This window comes from Eumetopias jubatus, unplaced genomic scaffold, assembly GCF_037043125.1.
Source record: "Eumetopias jubatus isolate StellerSeaLion01/CBP00866 unplaced genomic scaffold, mEumJub1_p1.0 scaffold_10, whole genome shotgun sequence".
Classification (NCBI taxonomy): domain Eukaryota; kingdom Metazoa; phylum Chordata; class Mammalia; order Carnivora; family Otariidae; genus Eumetopias; species Eumetopias jubatus.
The window spans coordinates 86,956,687-86,980,061 of NW_028274816.1; the positions used below are offsets into that span (position 1 = coordinate 86,956,687).

The 23,375-nt window shown below is 53.5% G+C and overlaps 1 protein-coding gene across 1 annotated transcript; it reads right to left on the bottom strand.

Moving 5' to 3' along the window:
• Positions 1–1,076: 1,076 nt before the first annotated feature.
• On the bottom strand, positions 1,077–12,866 carry CDR2L (cerebellar degeneration related protein 2 like). The gene is made up of 5 exons (XM_028112617.2): positions 12,749–12,866; positions 4,896–5,008; positions 4,441–4,589; positions 3,712–3,876; positions 1,077–2,277 (listed from the first exon to the last, which is right to left on the bottom strand). Exons 1-5 carry the CDS (start codon positions 12,825–12,827, stop codon positions 1,386–1,388), a joined length of 1,398 nt encoding a protein of 465 aa, XP_027968418.1. The 5' UTR covers positions 12,828–12,866; the 3' UTR covers positions 1,077–1,385.
• Positions 12,867–23,375: the final 10,509 nt, after the last annotated feature.

Below are 23,375 nucleotides of genomic sequence, written 5' to 3' on the forward strand. Positions count from 1 at the left end.
TGGCTCCTCCAATTTCTAGGATCTCAGGATGGGTGGTAGAAGGAACTGGAAACCCTGAAGAACTGCTCAGGGCAAGCTGGGGACCTGGACATCTCTTAGCTGAAGCTGGACTTTCTGAAGCCTTAATAAAAGGTTTAACCTGTGACCCAGGTGGGTCCTCAAAAGCCCCCCACAAAGGTGAGAGCTTAAGAACAGGCATTCTATGGGAGAGGAGACATGCTCTCCACCAGGTCCCATTTCAATACTGTTCAGTATAGAGTGGGAATATTGGGTAGTCCCCACTGAAGGGGGGCAGGGGCGGATGCTGGGACCATTGGCTGGTGGCACACTCCTGGGACATTCTGGGGGTAGCAGGCATGATCTGAGGAGGGGTCAGCCTGTGGGGAGCATGGGAGTGAATGAGACACATCATGGTCCCTGAGATGGGGGCAGGCAGAGGCCAAGCTTGGCGAGTCAGAGGTGGCGTGCAGAGATGGGGGCTCCCCACCGCCCAGACTCCTGGAAGGCTTAATGGCCAGAAGGCATTTCCAGGGCTGGAGCCCGAGGAGACGGGCTCTGAGGGAAGCAGGGTGCACTGTTCATGTATGGCTGCCGAGGGGCTCCCTGTTCCCCTCCTCTGATTGGCTACAGATCTGCAGTGGGCTGAGGGTCTCCAGGGAGAAGTGGGGGGCACTCCAGGCCTGGCTGAGGCATTCTGCTCTCCATGGCAGGGGCTGTCTCTGACCTGGTCAGGACCCTGGGGGTGGGACAGCTGGTGCTAAGGGAATGACAGGGCGTCACAGCCGGGGAGAAGCAGTGGGTGGTCCAGGAGACCCCTGGAACCTGCAACAGCTGGCTCTGGGATCCCCCTTCAAGTGTTTTCAGTTGTGGCAAGGGGTCAGGGAGAACTTGCATTGCAAATCTCTCAAAACAAAAAACAAAAAACAAAACAAACAAAAAAAAAAAACTTAGAAAAAAAGAAAAAAGCCAAGTGGTCCAAAATGGCTTTCAGAAGCTTGGCCACAAATCTGTGAGCAAGGCCTAGGGTCAGGAAGCCAAGGGCTGGGGAGCTGGGAATCCTGGGGGGGGGGGGGGACATGTTTGGCTTTGCAACTCTTAGCTGCGTCTTTGGGCTGACGCAGGATGGAGGAGGGTCCTGGGTCCTGGGAGGCCAGATGCGTTATAGGTTGGCCACCTCCCGAATGAGCTGAGAACAAGCTGCTTCCCCCACACACTCCCTGGGCCAGAGAGCAGCCTCCCCTGGGCCGTATTGCTGCTGATGGGCTCCCTCCCTCACTGGAGGCTGCATGGTCCAGGCAGGAGGGGCCCCGTGGCCGGACCCTGGAGGAGGCTGCAGGCGGGGATAGGGTCACTTGCTGCTGTGCGTCTTGACTTTGGGGAAAGGGTCACTTGCTGCTGTGCGTCTTGACTTTGGTGGCATTGATGTCGGCCTTGGTCTTCTGGATCCTGGAAAAGATCTCCTTGAAAAGCGCCTTGTACTCGGGCTGGCTCTGCTCCAGCCGCTTGTCCACCGCCTCCACGTGCTGGCTCAGGCTCTTCTCCCCTGCCTTGGCCTCCCCCTGACCCTCCTCGCCCCCACGAAGGTCTCTCCACGAGCTGTCCCGGGAGACGGGCCGCGAGGTCTGCACGCCGGCATGCCGCACCCCGGCGCCGTGCTGCCGGCACTTGCTCAGCAGCTCCTCATATTTCTCGAGCAGCGCGTGGTACTGCTCGTCCACCTCCCGCAGGATGGACATGCCGCGCTTGCGCACGCTGTTGGCATGCAGCGTGAGGTTGCCCGCGTGCCGGCTGGCGGGGTCTTTGGCCACGATGGCGTTGAGCGCGGTGTCGCTGCAGCTCTTGCGCACAGCGTGGCCCGGGGAGGCGGCCGGCGAGGAGACGCCGTCCTGGGTAGCTGAGTCGTCCCCGCTGCCGGGCTGGGGGTCATCGGCCTCGGGGGCCTGGGTGAGGGGCGCGAGCAGGGCCTCGGCCAGGTGGTCCTCCCGGCCCAGCAGGTAGGTCTTGGCCTGCTTCATCTGCTGCAGCTCCAGCAGCTCGGCCTCCAGCTCCTGCACGCGCAGGCGGCAGCCCTCCATGTCGCACAGCTGCCGCTCCAGCTCCGAGTACTCCTGCAGCACCGCCGCGTACTCGCGCTCCGCCCGCTCCTTGCGCTGCCGCTCCTGGCTCACCTGGGAACGCAGCACACCCACCAAGGTCTGCAGTCGCTCGTTCTCCTGCTCCAGGGGCCGCGGGCCCAGCTCCAAGGAGGAACTGTGCAGGCGGAAGGCATCCTCACACCTGAGAGGGGGCAGGGGAGGGCCGGTAGAATCCGGTCAAGGCCAAGGGCCCGGGTCCAGCTCCCCACGCTTAACACCTCTCCCGTCCACTGGGGGATATTCTGTTTGCCCCTCTAGATCCACTCTCTGGCCTTTCTCTCCCTGCTCTCTGCCCGGGGCGGCTGACCACAGTGAACTGCTTCAGCCAGGCTTCTGCTCTCTCCTGAGCTCAACCAGAGGGAGGCAGGGGCAGGAAGTCGGAGGGCAGGAACAGAGGCAGGTCAAGGAAGGTCTTCTCCAGACTCCTTCCCTGGTTAGTGCTGGTCGGGCAGCACCTCCTGGCCTTCCAGGAACCTCCCTTCCCTTGGCCCCTTCAGGCCTAGGGGATGGTAACAGCCCCTTGCTGTTGCAACCCCAGGGTACTGCAGTGTCCCTGCGGTTTCCCTACACCTTCGTCCACACCTCTTCATTAATCACTCTGTGCAAGGCACTGTCTCATGCCAGGACCCTTATTGAAATACCCACTAAATATACAATATGTATTTAAAAAAAATTTTTTTTCTTTAAGATTTATTTTGGACTCCTGGGTGGCCCAGTCGGTGTCTGCTTCGGCTCAGGTCATGATCCCAGGGTCCTGGGATCGAGTCCCGCATGGGTATTCCTGCTCCTCCAGGAGCCTGCTTCTCCCTCTCCCTCTGCTGCTCCCCCTGCTTGTGCTCTCTCTCTGTCAAATAAATAAATAAAATCTTTTAAAAAAAGATTTATTTGCCTATTTGAGAGAGAGTGTGTGCATGGGGGTGGGGAGGGCAGAGGGAGAGAATCTTCCAGCGGACTCCCTGCTGAGCATGGAGCCCCTGGTGGGCACCATCTCACACCCCATGAGATCGTGACCTGAGTTGAAACCAAGAATCAGATGCCCAACCAACTGAGCCACCCAGGTGTCCCCACAATTATGTATTTTTATATTAAGAGGCCATCCCTTTCAGATTTAATGGGAATGCCCAGCATGGAGCCTGCTTGAGATTCTCTCTCCCTCTCCCTTTGCCCCCCCTCCACTTCCCTGTCTAAAGAAAAAAAAATGGGGGGGGGGACTGAAAGGTGTAGTGGTTACCTCCTCCTGAGTTGGAATTCTAGCTTACTGAAGAGGTGACCTTGGATAAGCTCACATAAGCTCTGAGCTTCCGTCTCCTCACCTGAGCGGTGAGGATGATAAACCATAGCTCACGGTATTGCCATGGGAATGAAATCACTTAGAGCGGTGGGCACGCGGCCAGGGCTCGGTCAATGCCAGCTGCTGATGGTTGGTGGCAACAGGGCCAGTCCCTCCGACAGCCTGACGGTGCACCAACTCTCATTCCCACCCGCTGCCTGGGGCCCACCCTCTCCTTTCTTCGGGACGCAGGGACACCGTGCAGGGTCCGGGCGGGCTTTCCCTCCACGGGGTGCCCTCACCTACCGGGGGCTGGTGCACAGCTCCCTGAGGCAGGGGAAGGTGTGGACGGTGCGTCTGCGCTCCCGCTTCTCTCGGCGCACCCGCAGCTGCTCCAGGCCCCGCAGCTGCTCCACCTGGGCCTGCAGCTCCTCCACCTGGGCCTGCAGGCGCTCGATGGTCTCTGTCAGCCTGGGGGTGGTGGGGGGTCGCACACAGGAGGGATTTTAACCGGACGGGGCCAGCCCTCCTCACTGCAGGCCTGGAGGGACTCAGGGATGGGGAAAGATGGGCCCTGCTGCCTGGTGCCTGAGGTCAGACGAGAACTCCCTGTGTACCCAGGACCCGCCCTTCTTCTGCGCCTCCCCAGCTGAGCTGACCATTCTCCTCTGTGTCACCTCAGTTCCTCCCACACCCTTTGAGCACTTACCATCCTGCACCTCAATAAAGTATTTACATGCCTGCCTTCCCTCCCGGGCTGTGAGCTCCCAGAGGGCGGGATGGTCTCTGTATCCCCATCGCCATGTCCCCAGTGCCTAAACAGAGCCTGGTGTGTAGCTGGGGCTTCAAGAGGGATTGTGGCCTGAACATGAAACCACCCGAAACTGACAAGGGCAATCTCACTGCCAACCTGGGTCCCCAGGCCTGGGCTTCTGGGAGAAGGAGCATGGGTCACACCCACCGGACAGTATGCCCACATGCAACCCAACCTGACCTCTCCCTCGCTCGCCCCCCAGCCCGCCACCCGGCCCTCACCCATAGATCTTCTGCTGGGCAGCCTTACTCTCCAGCACCAGCTTCTGGTTGGTCAGCTCCAGGTCTCGGGCTGTCAGGTCCAGCTGCTCGTACACTTTGGCATGCTGCTCATTCATGTGCCGCAGTGTGTCCAGCTGCTTGGTTAGGTACTGGAGGGGAGAGGATTGAGTACCCTTTCAGAACAGGGTTGGGGGAAATGTGTTCACCTGGACCTCTTCCCACTTCTAGGAACACGTTTGCTTTGGGAAATTTGTCGGCGACAGAGCGGGGGGGTAAAGATGGTGGCGCGATAGGGCCGCCCAGGATAGTTGTACGGGTTGCGAACTGCACAAGGCTATGGGGCTAAAGCTGTGTCTGCTAAGAGGGCACCTTTCTCTAAGTTACACAAAGGTACCACAGGCCGAGGGGTCCTTAACGGGTGGGGGAGCACATGCAGGGCCTATGTGGCCCCTCACCTCGATCTCCTGCACTTGCTCCTCATTGGTGGAGTACATCTGCTGCAGAGACTCCTCCAGCTCCTTGTTCCTCTCCAGCAGGGTCTTCCCCAGCTCTGCGGCCAAGTGCAAGTCTAGCGGGGGGGGGGGGGGCGGGGGGGGGAGTAACAATGAGCAGCTGAACGAGCTCAGAGGACTCCCATAAGTGTTCTGAGCATTCATTTTGGGCTATGCTTTGGGGACCCCAAGACAACCAGGACACAGAGCTGCCCTCAGGGAGCCTCTGGGCCTGGAAGGGGATGTAAGCCAGGAGCTACAACTTTGCACTGACTGTCCCTTCTGTCTGGAATGCTCAGTGGGGAAGTCTGTTTCTCCTTGCCCATCCCCCCAGCTTGTGCTCTCTCCCTCTCTCTCTCTCAAATAAATAAATGAATAAATAATCCTTGAAAGAATGAGTGGGAGGAATGTGCTAAGACAACCAACAGACATGGGGAACGTGCCCTGGGATGATAGGTATGGATGAGCTCACTCTTCCTGGGGTCGACTGGAGGCTCCGGCAATGGGCAGCTTGCAAGCTAGGTTTGGAAGGGTGACTAGGAGCTCGTTGAGATGGGAAGGGAGCAGAAAGGCTTGCTGGGTAGTAGAACTGGATGAGGCTTCAGAGCTGTTTGGCCTAACCTCCTTATTCTATGGGTGACAGGCTGGAGAGCAAGAGCGAAGAATGACCTGCCCAAGGTTATGGCCACGTTGGAAGCAGAATTCAGGTCTCCTGGCCTTGGTCAGGTACCATTGGGTTCTAGTGACATGGGCCCCTCTCAGAAACCTCCTTTCCCTGGGCAGCAAAACCATCACCCTCTTCTCCCAAGCAGCCCTGATTCTTGTACCCTACAGGACTGGAACCTACTACTTTCCCCCATCCCAGCCGAAAGTAAACGAACACTGTCAGGCTGGGAGGGGATCCAGCCTGTTTTTAGGGGGTTGTGTGGTGGGGAGGGGGAGGGGCTAAAAGGAAGTGGCAGGTGCTGGAATCCCTAAAAATTCTCTCTAGTGGGTCTGGGGTTGTGTGAGGGTAACTAGACATTTGGGGTAGATATTCCTCCATATACATGCCTCACTCTTCTTAGAAACAAAGGGAATAGCGTATTATTATCGAGGGAAAATATATTATTTCTTTGATTTCTAAGAAGAGTTCAGCAGAACGATGAAAATGTTCTAAAGCTGACAATGGGGATGACTGCACTGTGAATATGCTGGAGACTGTTGCACTGCTGTGCACTTTAAGTGAGTGAGTTACCTGGTGTGTGAATTACATCTCAGTAAAGCTGTTTCTAAAAAAAAGATTCAGGCAGCTTAATCAGGAGACAGAGACTGGTGGTGGGGGCAAGGCCCTTAAGGAGGTCGGTAGACAGACTCTGGTGGAGTTCACAAGGCCCTCCCTCCCTCCCTCCCTCCCTCCCTCCCTCCCTTCCTTCCTCTTTCTCCTCTCTCTCTCTTTCTTTTTAAAAAAAGATTTATTTATTTATTTGGGAGAGAGAGAGCAGAAGCAAACACACAGAGGGAGAGGGAGAAGCAGACTCCCCGCTGAGCAGGGAGCCCGATGCGGGGCTCGATCCCAGGATCCTGGGAACATGACCTGAGCTGTAGGCAAATGCTTAATCGACTGAGCCACTCAGGTGCCCCTCCTTTTTTTTTTTTTTTTAAGGCTCTTTTCTTTTTAAAATTGCTTTAAGGCTTGTGTGAAGGTGTACTTGATGTAAAAAAATCCAACAGCACAGAAAGGTTAACAAAGGTGACCAAAATATTACTTGAAAATGTACCTCATATATTCTTAGATCTATAACTGGGAATTCCACAAACAAATGGACATGGCCTCAAATAGTTATCAAAAGAATAGTGCCATCTGTAAGTAATTAGAGGTAGGGTCCGTGCAGGGTGGGAGAGGAGAGGGGAACAAGCAAGTAGAAGAAAATGCCCCACTTAGAGAAAGACGCTCAACATGCAGGGAACCATCCTTCTAAACAGCCCTCTGGGCTTAGAGCTGCTATAGAAACGACTTTGTGTGAACAGAATGTTTTTCTGTACCTGCTTTTTTTCATTTCACAATTTGGCATAAACAGTTTTCTGTGTCCACATAGATCTACAGGGCCATTTTTAGTGGGTGTGAATGTTCTATTGTATACAGGTCCCTAAGTAGCCCTTACTGTTGGATTTTTAGGAATCTCCCCCCCCTTTTTTTTCTCTGTTAAAAATGTAACTGGGGTTGCCCGGGTGGCTCAGTCGGTAGAGAGTCTGCATTCCGCTCAGGTCATGATCTCAGGGTCCTGGGGTCGAGCCCCGCGTCGGGCTCCCTACTCAGCGGAGAGTCTGCTTTTCCCTTTGCCCTGCTCCCCCACTCATGCTTTCTCTCTCTCAAACGAATAAATAAGATCTTTTAAAAAATGAAACTACAAAAATTCATAGTACAAAAATCTTGGTGCAAATCACTGCCTATATCCTGAAGATCCTTTCCCAGAAACAGAATCCGCGCGGGACAAAGAGTAGGCCTATTTGATTCATTCTGCCAAAATGCGGTCCAGGAAAGCGTGGGTCTTTTTCCCATTGTGAGGTTGTTTCTTAAAACAGCCCTCCATCTAGGCTGATGGTATAAATCCAGATCGAGATGCATAAAGGCAACTCTGCTGGGGCCGATGTGATGTGGTCCAGGGATTCAAGTCTTTAATGCTTTCTCTGTTCAGACAGTGACCATTCTAGACTCCCCAGAGGATGGAGGGTCTCTATAGCCCCCCATAGAGAGTTTCATCAGTACAGTTGTTTCAGCAGAGCCCCTTGCTGGGCACTGGCCAGGTCTGGGGAGGAGGCTTCTCAGAAGAGCCTAGGAGACCAGCGACTCCCTGTGGGCCTAGGAAAGCAGAGCTTCGGGCTTTTTCTCAGCCAGGCTGGGGGTCGGACTGAGATCACCTTACGGAACCCAGAGGGCCTGGACAAAAGGCCCAGCTGCCTGTCGGGAACAAGCCTGGAGTCTGCTCCCACACTAGAGGTAAGGTTTTGAAACAGCCAGAGTGGAGTCTCCAGGCTGGGCCTCAGGCAGGAGCAGGGCCCTGTGCCCGGATGTCACCCAGAGGAGTTTCCTGGAGGAGTGCAAAGCTGCCATCCCGGAGAAAGGCTGCAATAACCTAGCCTGGGAAAACAAAAGCTGTTTTCCTAAACAGCTACCTCAGCCAATGAAAAAAAATAATCAGGGGCACCTGGGTGGCTCAGTGGGTTGAGCATCCGACTCTTGGTTTCAGATTCGGCTCAGGTCAGATCGAGCCCCGCAGTGGGCTTGGCGCTCAGCATGGAGTCTGCTTGTCCTCTCCCTCCTCCTCTGCTCTTCCCCTCACTCTCTCTCAAATAAATAAAATCTTTAAAAAAAAATAATCATATAGGGCGCCTGGGTGTCTCAGATGGTTAAGCGTCTGCCTTCGGCTCAGGTCATAATCCCAGGGTCCTGGGATCGAGTCCCGCATCGGGCTCCCTGCTCCTTGGGAGCCTGCTTCTCCCTCTGCCTCTCTCTCTCTCTCTCTGTCTCTCATGAATAAAAAAATAAAATCTTTAAAAAAAATAATCATATAGATCTCAGACAAGAACCTTCAGCTTTGAGCACTGAACTTCGGATGATGATGGCGAGAAAAACCAGTTACCTAATACAGACCAAGAGGGGAATGGGGCCACTCGCAGTATGAATTTATGAACTCTAAGTTGGGCAAATGTCTACAAAGTGTGAAGGCGTCTGGAGGCATCCGTCTACAAAGCGTGAGGTTTGATGTGAGTATTGTAGCGCAGCCCTACGTTAGGTTGAGTGCTTGGTGCAATTGGGGAGCCCAGCAAGACCACCCCTGCTTCGTGATGAGGCAGCCACACCATTTTCCTACTTTCTGAAATGAGATGGCGAACATATGGCTCATCCCCAAACAGTATCAAATAACTCAGGTACAATGAAAAAGAACAGAGGGCCACACTCATCAGGGCTTTCTCCTCTGGGAACTGGCAGGTGGCCTGTGAAGAGGCCATTGCTACCGATGCTGGCATTGGGGGACAGGGTCCATGGGTGGCCTGCTTGGAGTTCCTGCAGCTTAACCTAGAGTCCAAGACCTCAGGCTCTGAAGCTGAGTGAGAAAAGGCCACAAACAACTGCATTTTACGCTTTTCTTGCCAGGTGAGCACCTGAGCTGTGTGTGTATTTCTACCGCCGGGCTGGGGCAGCTGCAAGTCACTATAAACCAGGGACACAGAAGCTTGCCTTGTGAAGGCAGCAAATGTAACCAGGCCGCCCAGTGACTCAGGGGTGGGGAGGAACACAATAGAAGCTGTTTGGGGTGGGGGAGAACCTCAAAGACTGTCTTGGGGAAACTGGATCACAATGTAAGCTAAGCTGGTTGAAGCTGCCAGGAGGGTTCACGGGAGAAGTCTAGAAGCTGCAGAGCAGGGGACTGGCTGGAGCCAAGTACTGGGGAAGGTACACCAGCTAGCAGAGGGCTGGTGATGGCTTTCGGCTCCGGTGAGGGGGGGGGGCGTACAGCTCCCCTTGGACCAGGGGTGGGGGAGGCCTTGGGGTGGGAGAATGGGGGAGCTGGCTAAGCAGGAAGTAGATGCTGGAGTCATAAATAGCCTGTCACGGCTGGATTAATGGTCACACTGGACCAAGCTGGGGGGAGATACCAAGTCTAAATGGACACCCCACCCCCGTGCCTGGACCCTGGGATTTTCTGGGGTCTCCTGTAGTGGGCTTCAGCAGTTTTGCCCTCTGAGTGCCTGCTGATGTGCTCCCTATGAGCAATGCCCTAAAGGCCTGAGAGGGAATGGCTGGGAGCTTCAGGGATGTCTTTGAAAAGAAACCCTGAAACCCCACTGTCCCCACTGGTTGGGGTTGGGGTGGGGCCCACAGACTCTGGAGCAGAGAGGTAGGAAAGGGACAGGGGACAGGCACAGGGATGAAGGGACAAAGATAAAGCGGGTGGGGGGAGGCAATCTACCACCCGCAGGGCTGCAGGATTCCTGCTTACAACCTCCAGGGCACAGATGTCAGGAACCCTGGGTCCACACAACTGGGGTCCAGTCACCCCCCTTCCCCTTGCCATGTCAGAGCTCTGGCCCAAGGCTGAGACTCAAGGTCAGGCACCCAGGACTTCAAATCTGTGACTCAGCAGCCCTCTCTCAGCTCGGAAAGAGGTACCACAGGGCCCCCCATGCCTGGTCCAAGGTCAGGAAGGGAGGCGGGCAGAGAGAGACAACCTGTGTTTAATGATCAATGGCTTTTTCTATTTTTACAGGTGCTGGTGTCAGTGGGCGGAGGGAACGTGGTGAGGATCTAGGACCTTGCTTGTCCCAACCGCCTCCCTGCACTGGGAAAAAACAGCATCTAAGTCAAACAGTATCTGGAAGGCCAAGCTTCCAGAAAGTACAGTTGGGGCTACCCTCAGGACAGGGGGAGACAAATACAGAAGGGAGGACAGGCTGGCTGAGCAAACCACCTTCTGAGCCACTCAGAGGCACTGGGGACAGGGAAAGGGGATGCAACAGGCACCTGATCCCCAGTGCGGCTGGCCTTTGGCCCATTCTTCACCCCATCATCTAGCTCTCTGTGCTGGGCTCTAGGAGGTGGTGCTGCAGTGGCCGTGCCTGAGATTTCCCGGGAGCCCACCCCTGGCACTCTAGATGGCTCCTACTTTCTAGCTGTGTGTGGTCTTCTCACATTGCTCTGTACCTTGGTTGGCATTGTGTTCCCTCCACCTTGAATGCCCAGACAGCCCCTATTCACCCTCCAGCTCAGAGGGGCTTTTGCAGAAACCGTTATGAGTCTCATAGCAGAAGGCCCTCTGCTCTCACTACAGAGCAGAGCAGGGCCTTCTGCCCTCGCCGAGGGTGAGGGGACATTTGTTTTTAGGTCATAAACCCTGATTTCTTCGGACACTGCCTCATTTCTGGTTTCCCTCCTTATTCCTGGGCCCCGGCTACTCCTGGGGCCACAAGACAAGGCCGGCTGCTGCAGACCAGCAAGGCCAGCCCCTACCTTGGTCCCAGAGCATGGCTGCCCAGCCCAGCTCGAATCTCGACACCTCTTACTCTCCGGAAGCAGCACGTCTCCCACCCCTACTCTCTGGCTCCTTCCTCGCACATCTGGGCTGGGCAGCATGCCAGAGACTTTGTTAGGGGTGCGGGAATGAAATGAGACAGCAACAATATCAGCATCAGCTTCCCAGGAAGCCATCTTCCCAGGCGCTCAGCTTCCAGTCTTTCCATCTAGGCCTGCCTCTTCCATGAAGCCCTCTTACTGCATCCTAATACCCACACTCAGTTACAGGCCCACCTCCACCGCCCGGGTGCACCCAGGAGGCCAGGGCTGAGACTATCCCAGCTCCCAGGATGGTGTCTGACACTTAAGTGTCAGCCAAGGAGGTTTTTGTGGGATGCAAAATTTGGGGGGTGGTGCCCAGGATAGGGGAGGGAGTTGTCACAGCTAGTACTGGACATCATACTCCACGCAGGGAGGCTGAGGGTAGACTCCAGGGCAAAGACTATGGCAGAGTTCAGCCCAGCATCCCAGTCCCACACTGGTCCCCCAGAGGCTCTGATTAACCCACGCTCCTGAGTACAAGGACAGTCTCATCTACCAGCAAATCTTGCCACATGGGGATGTGGGTCAGGACCAGGAAACAAAGGCTCCAGGATCTAGGTGGATGTCTCAGACGAGGGCAAAGTGAGGCATCTGGGGCCCCAGTGGATGGCAACTCAGAGCAGGGGTGTTAGTACACACTGGACCACACTTGTGTCCACACTCGCTTCGCTTGCTGGGTGACGGTAGTCACTTCTCCTGGACATATTTCCTTGCCATTCCAGCTCTAACCATCCAAGAATGAGGCACTTTGGGGGAAAAGAGGGTAGATTTGATGCTGTTCCAGGAGACCTTGGCCCTGACCCTCTTAGGCCTCCTCCTCCTTCCTGTCTCACAGCTCCGCCCCCTGCCTGCAGTGATGTCACGTTGGCCACCTCATCACCAGATTCTAACCCCCTTCCAGCCACCCTCTCTACCCTCAGATGGGAGTGGGGGAGGTGGCTCCCACTTTACTCGGGCTCTAGTCTGGTGCATTGCTCAGAATTCCCAAACCTGGTTCCTTCCGAATCATGAGTCATTTGAGAGAGGGCTGGGAGGGAAAGGGCCAGGGGACCCCCTTCCCCTCAGGAAGGCAGATTGGAGACTCTAAGTTTTTGCTGCTTCTTGGCCAGCAGGGTCCCCAAACCCCTATACCCTCCCTGGGTGGAGGGTAAGGGAGTTGGGGAAACTTTCTGGGAGTCTCAGAGCTCAGGAATCCTGTCAGGGAAGGGTGCCACTGGATTTGGAATGGGATAACTTTCCGCTACACACACACACACACACACACACACACACACACACACTCCCTCTCTCTCTCTCTCTCTCTCTCTCTCTCGCTCTCTCTCTCTCTCTCTCTCCTCTCAGCAAAACGTAACCAAGTAGCCACCTCCCGGCCTTCAAAGACTTCCAGCCAGTACTCAGGCCCCCAACAATACCAGGGGCGCCTGGACAGTTCCTGCCTCTAAGATGGGGTGGGTGAGCTGGGTGAAGTATGCCCCTGCGGTTCAGGGAAAGAGAAAGGCCGCTCCCCCCACTTTTGCACCGCTCCGCGGGTTCCGCCCGGGTCTTCCCGGGCAGCGTTCCCTCTCCACGTCCCGATTCTCCAGACGCATCACCCCTCGGAGTCCGCCGCTTCGGGTCCAGCTCAGCCCTCCCCGGGGTGATACTGCTCAACAATGGAGAAGCGGACAGGGGTCGCCGGGCGCACCCCGCTCTCCCACCGCACCCACGCCCCGGTGCTCACCCTGTTCCAGGTCCTGCTGGTCGTACCAGGGCTCCTCTTCCTCTGTGGAGAAGTCCTCCATCCCGGCGGCTCTCCGCATGGCCCCGCGGGCGGCGGGCGGCAGGCGGGCGCTGCGGCGGCGCGGCTCAGGGCCGGGGCGCGGGGCCCGGGACAATGCGGCGGAGGCGGGCCGGGCCTCCCGCGTCGCGGACTCCGGCTGCAGCGCCCTCGCCCGCGCCGCGCCCCCTCGCCATCGGCCGCCGACCCGTCGCCCACGCGGGCCTGGCGCACCGCGGCGATCCGGCCGGGCCGGGGTCCTGCGGAGCCGGGGACACCGGACGGCGGAGGCACAAAGGGTGGAGGGGCGGAGACGGCGGGCGGGACGGCGGCAAGGACGGTCGGAGTCCGCCGGCACGTCTGGGGCGCTAGGAGTGCGCGGGGGCCGCGGCGGGCGCCCCCTGCCCGGCTCCGGCCCGCGCTGCCCCCTGCCCGCCCGGCGACACCCGGAGCCGCCGCTGCATCTTGGCGGGGTCCGCCCCACGCTTCCCTAGCCGCCAGCTCCGAGAGGTGGGGCCGGCCGCCGCTGGCCAATCAGGAGACTATGCAAATATAGAGGCGTGGCCGAGGGCGGGATCTCCCGGGTGCCCTGGTGGGGCCGTTGCTGGTTCAACCTCCCCCTCTCCCTAACGCCCGACCCCTTCGGTTTACCGCTCACTGAAATGATTTTATTTTGCTTACCTGCTGTTATCTCTCTCTCCCTTTAGATCTCCTGAAAGCACAGATCGTGCCTCTCTTGTTAGTTCACAGCTGGCTTCTCAGTGCCTAGAACAGGCTGGCCCGTTAGGACCTTCCATGGACACTCTTTGAATGAATATTTATTTACATTACCCTTGAGAAGTTGTGTGTTTAAATATCTGTGGCTGGACACCTCAGTCCAGGAGTGGCGAAGTTTGAGGGTGTGTTACCTGCATTCTGGACCTTTCCCTTTAAGGTCTTGTTTCCCTCCCCTTCCCTCTCTTTCCATATGCTATATTCAGTTACAACAGTTAAAACCATACACAATTTCACCTTCTAAGCATTCTTTCCTTAAAGAAGTTATCAGACTCAAACATTCATGAGCATTCATGTAACTGATTGTTATTAGGACTGTTGAGGCATCCTGAGTATATCCAACTCTGAATATATGTGGCAAATATATCCAACAAAGGACTTCTATCCAGAATATAGAAAGAATACCTGCAAATCCACAGGAAAGACAGCCCAGTAGAAAAGTAGGTAAAAGACTTGACCAGGCACTTTACAAATGACCAAATGACCCAACAAACATGTGACAAAGTGTTCAACTTCTTAGAAACATCAACCCTTGTAGGGAAAGAGAAGGAAACAGGGTTTGCATAGGGAGGAATTGGGTTGAGATGTGACCGTAACAAAAGCCTCCCCTGACTCTGGACAGCTCTGAATCCGGAGAGACCTTCCAAAGCTATTCCAAGTGGAAATGGGGAGAGGGACCCATGTCCACAAGGATCTCAAGGTCCTTAACTCAATCACATCTGCAAAGTTCCCTTTGCTATGCAAAGTAACATTTATAAGTTCTGGGGATTAGGATGCGGACATCATTAGGGATCATTCCATTTATATAAAGTTCAAAACTGGCAAAAACGAATCTGACCAGGATAGTATTTAGCTTTCAAGAGTCATGTGGGGAACTCTGAGGGGCTGGGAATGTTTTATTTCCTGATCTGGGTGCTGGTTACACAGGTGTGTTCATTTGTGACAATCTTTGACTTGTACACTTAGTTTTTTTTTTAAGTGGGCTCCATGCCCAATGTGGGGCTTGAACTCATGACCCTGAGATCAAGAGTCACATGCTCTACTAACTGAGCCAAACGGGCACTCCAGCCTGTATACTTAGGGTGTATACATTTCTTTGAATATAGGTTATACTTCAATAACAGTTTACTTAAGAAGAAAAAGAAATCTATGGCTGAGACATAGGCAGTCTCTGCCCTTGTGCATCCTTCATTCTAGTGGGGACAAATAAGTTATTACAACCTGCAATGTGTGCTATGAAGGAAATTAACAGGGTTCTGGAAGCAAGTTTGGGGCAAGGTTTAGATTCAGTGTTCAGGAAAGACCTTCCTCAGAAGGTGACCTCTAAGTTCATAGCTAAAGGATGAGATAGTGCCAGCCATGCCAAGCTCTAGGGGGAGAATGTTCCAGGCAGAGGAAACAGCAAGGGCAAAACCCTTAAGGCAAAAAGAACTTGACATATATTAGGAACTGACAGAAGGCTGGTATAACTGAATGGAGTGGATAAAGGAGAGATGAAATCAGAGTTAGGGCCATGGGAAGGAATTGGGATATTTTTTTCCCCCCAGCTGGGCAAAGAGAATGAATAGAAGGCTTCTCATTTTCAGTTGTAAAACATCACTGGCAATTTTGGAGCATGGATTGGAGGGGAGGGAGCAAGAGTGGAAGCAAGACCAGTTTGGAGGCTTTTGCGATCGTCTGGAAGGGAAGCAATGGTGGGATGCGCAAGGCTGGTGCCAGTGGACTCGGAGCAAGACGAGAAACATTCTGGGTGTAGAATGACAATGTGCAGATGAGCCGACTGAAGAATCAGAGTGATGTTTTAGACTTCTGGCTCCAGTAACCAGGTGATGGTGATGCCATTTATTGAGCTGGGGATAGAAATGAGTCTAAGGGACTAGCAGGTTGCAGGATTGGGGGTGAGGTGGGGAGGAGTAAGTTCCAAAGGGATCTGGTGAGCGCTTCAAACTCACCAAGTCCTCCTCCCATCTGTTCATTTCTTCATTCTGCAGCTCTGTGGGTGAGCTGTCCCGAGGGAGTTTAGGAAGTCCCAAGAAGAGAGCAGGGGCCAAGGGCTGAGGGCCAGGGCCTGGGGAGGGCTGCCTCAATTTCCCTAGCCTGGACAGTGAGGATGCTAGTTAGAGCAATTAAAGGCAGCCCCCATCTGAAGATTCACCTCTAACCCCTGGAGCTAAGGATGCTTTCAGTGATGACTTAGATGACCCCCATGTTTGCAAACATCCAGATCCTGTGTCACCTCCCAGCCTTTGGCCTTTACCAGACTGGCCAGATCCTCAGCATGGCTCTCCTCTCCTGTAGCCACCCTCCTCCCGCCCCAGCCCCAGAAGCATCATCTGGCAGGGACAAATGTCACAAAGGCTGGATTCTCATTGCCATCCCAGCAATAGGCACGCTGATTGAGGCTGGATTCTCCTGGATCTCAGGAGGCTGGTATGGCCCAAAGCTGGGAAACCAGCTCTGCCAGGTGGGTGGGGCTTCCTTATCTCCCTCTGCAGGGGACAGAGAGTGGAGGTCCAGGTGACCTGCAGAGCTGTGGCTGGCTGAGGAATGGGAGGTGCATGCTGTGTACCAAGCCTGTGCCAGGCCCTTTGCCTGAGTTGGTGCATAGGAACCCCAGGCTCCTTGCCCACTGGGATCACTCCCTGTGCCTTCAGGCCAGACTTAACAGTTTTTAGACTATTCCAAGAGAAGGAAAATCAGATCTGTTTTTTTTTAAGTTTATTTATAAAGTTTATTTATTTTATAAAGTTTATTTATTTAAGTAATCTTTACACCCAAGGTGGGACTCGAACTCAGGGCCTGGAGATCAAGAGCGGCATGCTCCTCCGACTGAGCCAGCCAGGCGCCCCAAATCTACTTTTGAGGAAGGAAACTCCTCAGCCTCTCTGAGCTAGCAGCCAGCAAGCTCTGAGGACCATTTCAGGCCCTTCCCTCTAAGGAGGTAGAGGGCCTCCGCAGGGGTCAGAAGTGTAAACTATCTGACCTTGGTTCGCCCCCAGCCTGGTACCTCATAGTGTGTCAGGCAGACCTACTGGGCGGTGTTCCCTGTTGGGATGGCCAGAGCCCTCGGTGGACCCGATGTCCCCCAAGCCTTGGGCATTATGATTCCCCTGGGGTTGGCTTCACACTCCAGCAGCCAGGAGCGCTTCCCCAGCTCCCTGGAAATGCAAGCCCAGCTCCTGAAAGTGGGACCAGAGCACAGATAGGGAATCCCGGGGGGAGCTGGGAACCGGGACCGGCGATGCAACGCCCTCCCGCCAGCGCTGCTTGGGCGCAGGGCGGGGCCGGACACCCGGACACCACGATGGAGTCGCCACTGCCACCCACCCGCCCAGCCCGGCCCACCGGAAATGACGGCGCTTGCGCAGGCAGCGCTGACGTTGGAGGGTCCCGGCCGCTCCCAGTCACCCGAGTCGCCCTGGGGGAGGGGCAGGGTGCCCAGCCCGCGCCTCGGGGGCCCTCGGGGTACGTATCGCCCCCGCACGCTGCACATCTTGGGTGGAGGTCAGGGGATCAGGCGATATCAGGACCCCTTCCTCGGGTGCCCCCACCCTTGCAGGCCGCGCTGCCCTCCCTGTCCCCAGACCCGTCGTTCCAGCGCTGGGCGCACATTGCACTGAATGATCTCGCCCCATCTGTCCCCCCTCCACCAGTCTGAAGTCAGTGCCAGGCGGGATAAGGCGCGAGTGAGGTCATCGGGTGCCCATCCCCTCTCCTCCCTCCCCCCCCAACCCCGTCCCCTATATACCATCTGAGTGTGTCCCAGACCACTGTCTGCTCTGAGAGGAGAATTATTTTAGACTCTCACAGTCCTTGTGGTCAGGAAGTGCTTCCGTATGCCTACCTCAAATCCCTGCAGTTTAAAACCTCCAGGCCTGCCATCGGTGGAGTGACCTTTAGGGTGCCAAGGCTGAGTGTCCTCCTGTGGCCTCCCCCTTTACTCCTTTAAGACCTCCCCATGGGGCTACTGAGAGGATTCAGGAAGCGGACACAGGCCAAGTGCTTAGAACAGTGCCTGGGCCATGCGAGTCCTGTTCAGTGTTTGCCTTTCAGATTCTTAAAATTCAGATTTTAAGAGTTATTTATTTATTTGACACACAGAGAGAGAGGGAGAAGCAGGCTCCCCACAAAGCAGGGAGCCCGATGCAGGACTCAATCCCAGGGCACTGAGATCACCACCTGAGCCGAAAGCAGATGCCTAACCGACTGAGCCACCCAGGTACCCCGTCTTTCCCATTATTATTATTATTATTTAAGATTTTATTTATTTATTTGACAGAGAGAGACACAGCAAGAGAGGAAACACAAGCAGGGGGAGTGGGAGAAGGAGAAACAGGCTCCCTGCTGAGCAGGTAGCTCTATCCCAGGACCCTGGGATCAGGACCTGAGCTGAAGGTGGACGCTTAACGACTGAACCACCCAGGCGCCCCTCCCATTATTCTTATTACAACTTTTTTACCTGGAGGGTCCATTCCTTGCCTATCACAATCTCTCTTCTGACAGGGCTCCTGAGGTGGGTTGGGGAGACCTGTCCAGGGAACTTACCTTCTTCCTGGGGCATCCAGGGGGCAGGTGAGGCCTGCAGTTCAAGGCCGGAGCCAGGGGCCTCGGAGACTACGGAGGAGTTCCAAGCACATTTGCTCACTGCCGGCTGCCTGAACTCCCAGTATCACAGCTTGCAGCCCCACTGTATGGGATCCATCTGCCTCTGGGCAGATTGAGAGCTCGTGGAGGGCAGGAACTCTGGGTGGCCCATAGCAGGTGCCTGAGGAAGGGACAAGTGGGTCCTCAAAACGAGTGGTTTCCTTGGCTTTCCTTCTCTCTGTCCACTTGCCCCACCTCAAAGGCTCCTAAAAGAACTACAAAGTGAATCTGAGAAAGAGTTTGTGAAAATGTGTGGCTCCTATTGGCTGAAGTGAACTACCAAAGTGGGTCCACCTTCTGTGACCCAGGAGTTACTTGTATTCATTCACCCAATAAAGAATTGCTGTGTGTCAGGCCAGTGCTGGGCGCCGGACAGACCCAGTCCCTGCTCGCTTGAAGCTTATATTTCGGTAGGAGAGACGGACATAAACCAAATAAAGAGGCAAAAAGATTTGAAATGATGGTTAAAGTTCTAGTCCACACACCTTCCGCTAAAATAACAACAGCTGGGGTTGGGAAATCTCCCAGGGAAAGGGATGTTTGAGATAAGACCCCAAGGATGAGAAAGGGGCAGCCACATGGAGAGTGGGAGGACGCATGTCCCAGGTGGGAGGAACATCTTGCACAGAAAGAGCTCGGAGGGTTGGAGGAAATGAAGGAAGACCTCCGCGTGGTGTGGGTGGAACTTGGGGGCTCGGTGGGGTGGGGTGGGGGGGATGCCCAGCACCTGCAGGGCCTTGGAGGTCAGGGCAGGGCCCAGCGAAAGTTGTTTCTAACAAAGGGCTCTGAGGTGTTTTCAGTGGGGGATCGTTGTGAGCTGCATTTTATAATGACTTGGGTGTTCCACAGATTAGCGGGGGCAGGATGGAGGCTGCTGTAGGGGGAAGGCGATGGGGGCCCTGGCAAAAGTGGGGGCAGAGGAGATGAGGGAGGTAGAAAATATTTGTGTCTGGGAGATGACATCATCAGGTCTTGGTGATGGATTGGATGTGGGGGTGACAAGAGGAGAGGCACCGAAGGGGACATTGGGTTCCGGGCTTGAGCACCTGGGAGGTGCCATTTCCTGAGATGAGAAGACAGGCAGAGGTCAGGAGAGAGAAGGATCAGGTTTGGGGGGATGAAGCGTGGGGGACAGAACCACCCATGGTGGGGCAGTTTTATTGATTTATTATTTTTTTAAAGATTTTTTTATTTTTGGGGGCGCCTGGGTGGCTCAGTTGGTTGAGCGACTGCCTTCGGCTCAGGTCATGGTCCTGGAGTCCCGGGATCGAGTCCCGCGTCGGGCTCCCTGCTCAGCAGGGAGTCTGCTTCTCCCTCTGACCCTCCGCCATCTCATGCTCCCTCTCTCTATCTCATTCTCTCTCTCAAATAAATAAATAAAATCTTTAAAAAAAAGATTGTTTTATTTTTAAGTAATCTCCTCACCCAACGTGGGACCCAAACTTACAACCCCAAGACCAAGAGTCACACCTCTACCGACTGAGCCATCCAGGAGCCCCAGTGTCGCAGTTTTAAACATGGCGCCGACTCCTTTGACACTTCTTCCAGTGGGGAGGTGGGTGTAGGTTCCCTCTCCTTGAACCTGGTGGGCTTGTGATTGCTTTGACTAATAGAGTATGGTGGAAGTGACTTTAAATGTTATTCCCAGGCTCAGTACTAAATGGTCATGCAGCTTCCTCCTCTTTCTTCCTGGACACCCTCTTTTTGTATGCACCCTCAGGGACACTCCATCTCAGAGCTGTGAGAGACCCAAGCTGCATGTAGAAGTTGCATGTTGGGGCTACCATCTTCACCCCCAGCTGAGTCCAGCCTTTGAGTCCTCCCAGCCCAGGCATCAGATACATGAGCAAAGAAGCCTCCAGATGATTCCAGGTCCCAGATGTTCTGAGCGAACCCTCCCCTACCCCTTCTAGTCTTCTCAGCTGAGGCTGCAGACATTGTGGAGCAGACGCAAGCCACCTCAGCTGGGTCCTATCTGAATTACTGACCACAGAATTTACAATAAAATGGTTATTGTTGTATATCATGTTTGGTGGGAGGTTGTCCCACCTGGAACACACATCAAATTGACAAGCAAGTTCCACAATTCCACCTGGAGACATCACCTACGTTCTTCCTCTCCATCCCACCTGTGACTGCCTGGCTCAACCCTGGTCATCTCTCACCCCTGCCCCCCCCCCCACCCCAGCTGGATTCCCAGTGTTCGGTTCACTTTATCTTTCCTGCAGCAGCTGGAGTGACTTTGCCAAGATATAATGACATCCGACAACATTATTCCCCTGCTTCAGATGCTCCTCATTGCTCATAGAGGGAGATAAAAAGCTCTTTAACAGGATGTATGCAGCCCTTTATGGTCCGGTCCTGGCCCGCCTCTCCTGCTTTATCTCTTGTCTCTCTACATTTCAGCCCAAGCTGGTCTTTCTGTTCTCTGGGCAAACCAGGCTCTCTGCGCTCCCGGGCCTTACTTCCGCGTGTTCCTCGTACCTGGATATGGGACATGTTCCGTGTGCCTACATGTTCCGTGTGCCTATTCAGCTCTTTTTCCATCGTCTCTGTCTGCTCCATGCCCGGAGGCCGAAGCTTTTGTGCGCAGCAACAATGGGCTCCCTTGCCCTTTTGCTTTCTGGGAGTCTACTGATGGGAAACACCAGTGGGCAATTGGGGTTCAGGAGAACAATGAAGGTGGGGTATCCATCCCATGGGTCCCTCCCTTCCAGACCCTGTGAGGTCACTGCTCCTTTCGGCCCTCTCTTACAACTGGTCTCTCTTCCTCTGGATTCTGGTAACCATTCCTCCATTCCTTCCCTGCCAGGGCCCTGGACAGACTCCACTCTTGACCCCAAGGCTCTCTCTCTTGCCTGTATGTTTGCTCTCTCTTGGCAGTAGGAACTTGCCTTTGTAGCCTAGGCCCTAGCACCTTGCAAGGTATGTGGCCCTTAGCAGGTGCTGAGTTAATGTTTCTTGTATAATTGATGGTTGAACTCAGAAATAAGGGGCTCTAGGAACCACAGACAGGGACTGTTCCTTTACACTGGGCATAAAAGGAGGACATACCATAGTTTCCACATAGGAAATCATAGCTAAGAACCTACTAGGGAATCTCCAAATTAATAAGGATAATTAATTTCTTTAAACGTTCAAAAGCTCTGTTTTACTACTATTTTTCCTATATAAATCAGTCTTTTTCCTCAAAAATTTTAACGATATAAGTTTTCAAGCACACACACAAAATTAGGAGCACACAGTACAATGAATCTCCACATGCTCAACCCAGATTTGACAATGACCAAGATTCTGTCACATCTGCCTCATCTTGCTTGTGTTCTTTGTCTTGTTTTCTTTGTTATAGTATTTTATTTTTTATTTTTTTAAGATTATTTATTTACTTATTTATTTATTTGATAGAGAGAGACACAGCAAGAGAAGGAACACAAGCAGGGGGAGTGGGAGAGGGAGAAGCAGGCTTGCTGAGGAGCAGGGAGCCTGAAGCGCCCGATGTAGGGCTCAATCCCAGGACCCTGGGATCATGACCTGAGCTGAAGGCAGACACTTAACCAACTGAGCCACCCAGGCTCCCCTTTGCTGCAGTATTTTAGAGCAAAGTCCAGTCATTAGGCCATCTTCCCTGTATACACTTCAGTAAGCACTAAACAATAACCAGCAGCATTTAAAAAACAATCGTTGGTGGGATCAGGGAGGATGTTAAGTTTCACTTGGAGACAATAAACAGGTGGTGGGGATAAACGGGTATTTTTCCATTTCCTAGATGTATTAGCAGTCACATTCCTTAAGACGATATTAATATTTTTCCCATCCTATGGGGGCAAGAGTGCCCAGGGACCTTGTAAGATTTCCTGGAGATGGACGCTAAGACTTCCTGAGGAGCATAATGCCCAGTGAATGGGAGAAGACCTTCTGAGGTTGGATGAAGATAAATGGACTCATTTAAATCCATCCCATGAAAGCTGATGGGAAGAGCAAGGTCCATGGATGACCAGTAATATCTCGGTGCCACTTGGAGTTCCTGGTTGCAAATCCCTGAAATGGCTCTGAGTGCTGCGCAGGCCAAAGGGCTCACAATTACTCTCTCGAAATGACCAGTTAGCACCTGCTCTTGGTTTTTGTCCTTTTAAAGGCAAAATTATTGAGGTATAGTTTGCATACCATAAAATTCACCCCTCTTAGGTGTATAGTTATATGAATTTCAACAAACATGATATAGTCATGGGGCGCCTGGGTGGCTCAGTCGTTAAGCATCTGCCTTTGGCTCAGGTCATGATCCCAGGGTCCTGGGATCGAGCCCCGCATCGAGCCCCGCATCGAGCCCCGCATCGGGCCCCCTGCTCAGTGGGAGGCCTGCTTCTCCCTCTCCCACTCCCCCTGCTTGTGTTCCCTCTCTCGCTGTGTCTCTCTGTCAAATAAATAGATAAAAATCTTAAAAAAACCACAAAACAAAACATGATACAGTCATGAAACCACCACCACAATCATAGCAAAGACTGTTTTTATCACCCCAAAAAGTTTCCTCATAACTTTTCATAGTCAGTCTCTCATCCTACCCCCAGCCCAAGGCCACCACTTGTTTTCTGTTCTACTGTTTTGTCTTTTCCAGAATGTCACATAAATGATATAATACAGTATGCTGCCTTCTGTGTCTGGCACTGTGCTTTTGAGATTCATCCACATTGTTGCTGCTTGTATCAGTAGCTTGTTCTTTTTTGTCACTAAATACTAGTCCCATTGTATGGGTGAACCCCAATCTGTTTATTCACTAGATGATGGACATTTGGGTAGTTTCCACACTTTGGTGATTACAAATGAAATTGCCATAAGCATTACATAGGCTTTTTGTATGGTTAGATGCCTTCATTTTTCCTGGATAAATACCATGACTGGGATTATTGAGATATGTGGGAATTGTATATTTAACTTTATAAGAAAATATAAATGCTCCCCATCCTCACCAGTATTTGGTATTGTTGCGTTTTTTTTTAACCCATTCTAATAGGTATGTAATAATTATCACATTATGGTTTCAATTTGCATTTCCCTGATGACTAAAATTCTGAATTTTTAGTGTCTCTCTGGCCTGGACTTAGGTTGGGCGATTTGTAGAGGGGACTGGATTTTATTATTATTTTTTAATGCCAAATAAAGACATTATTCGTTTTTT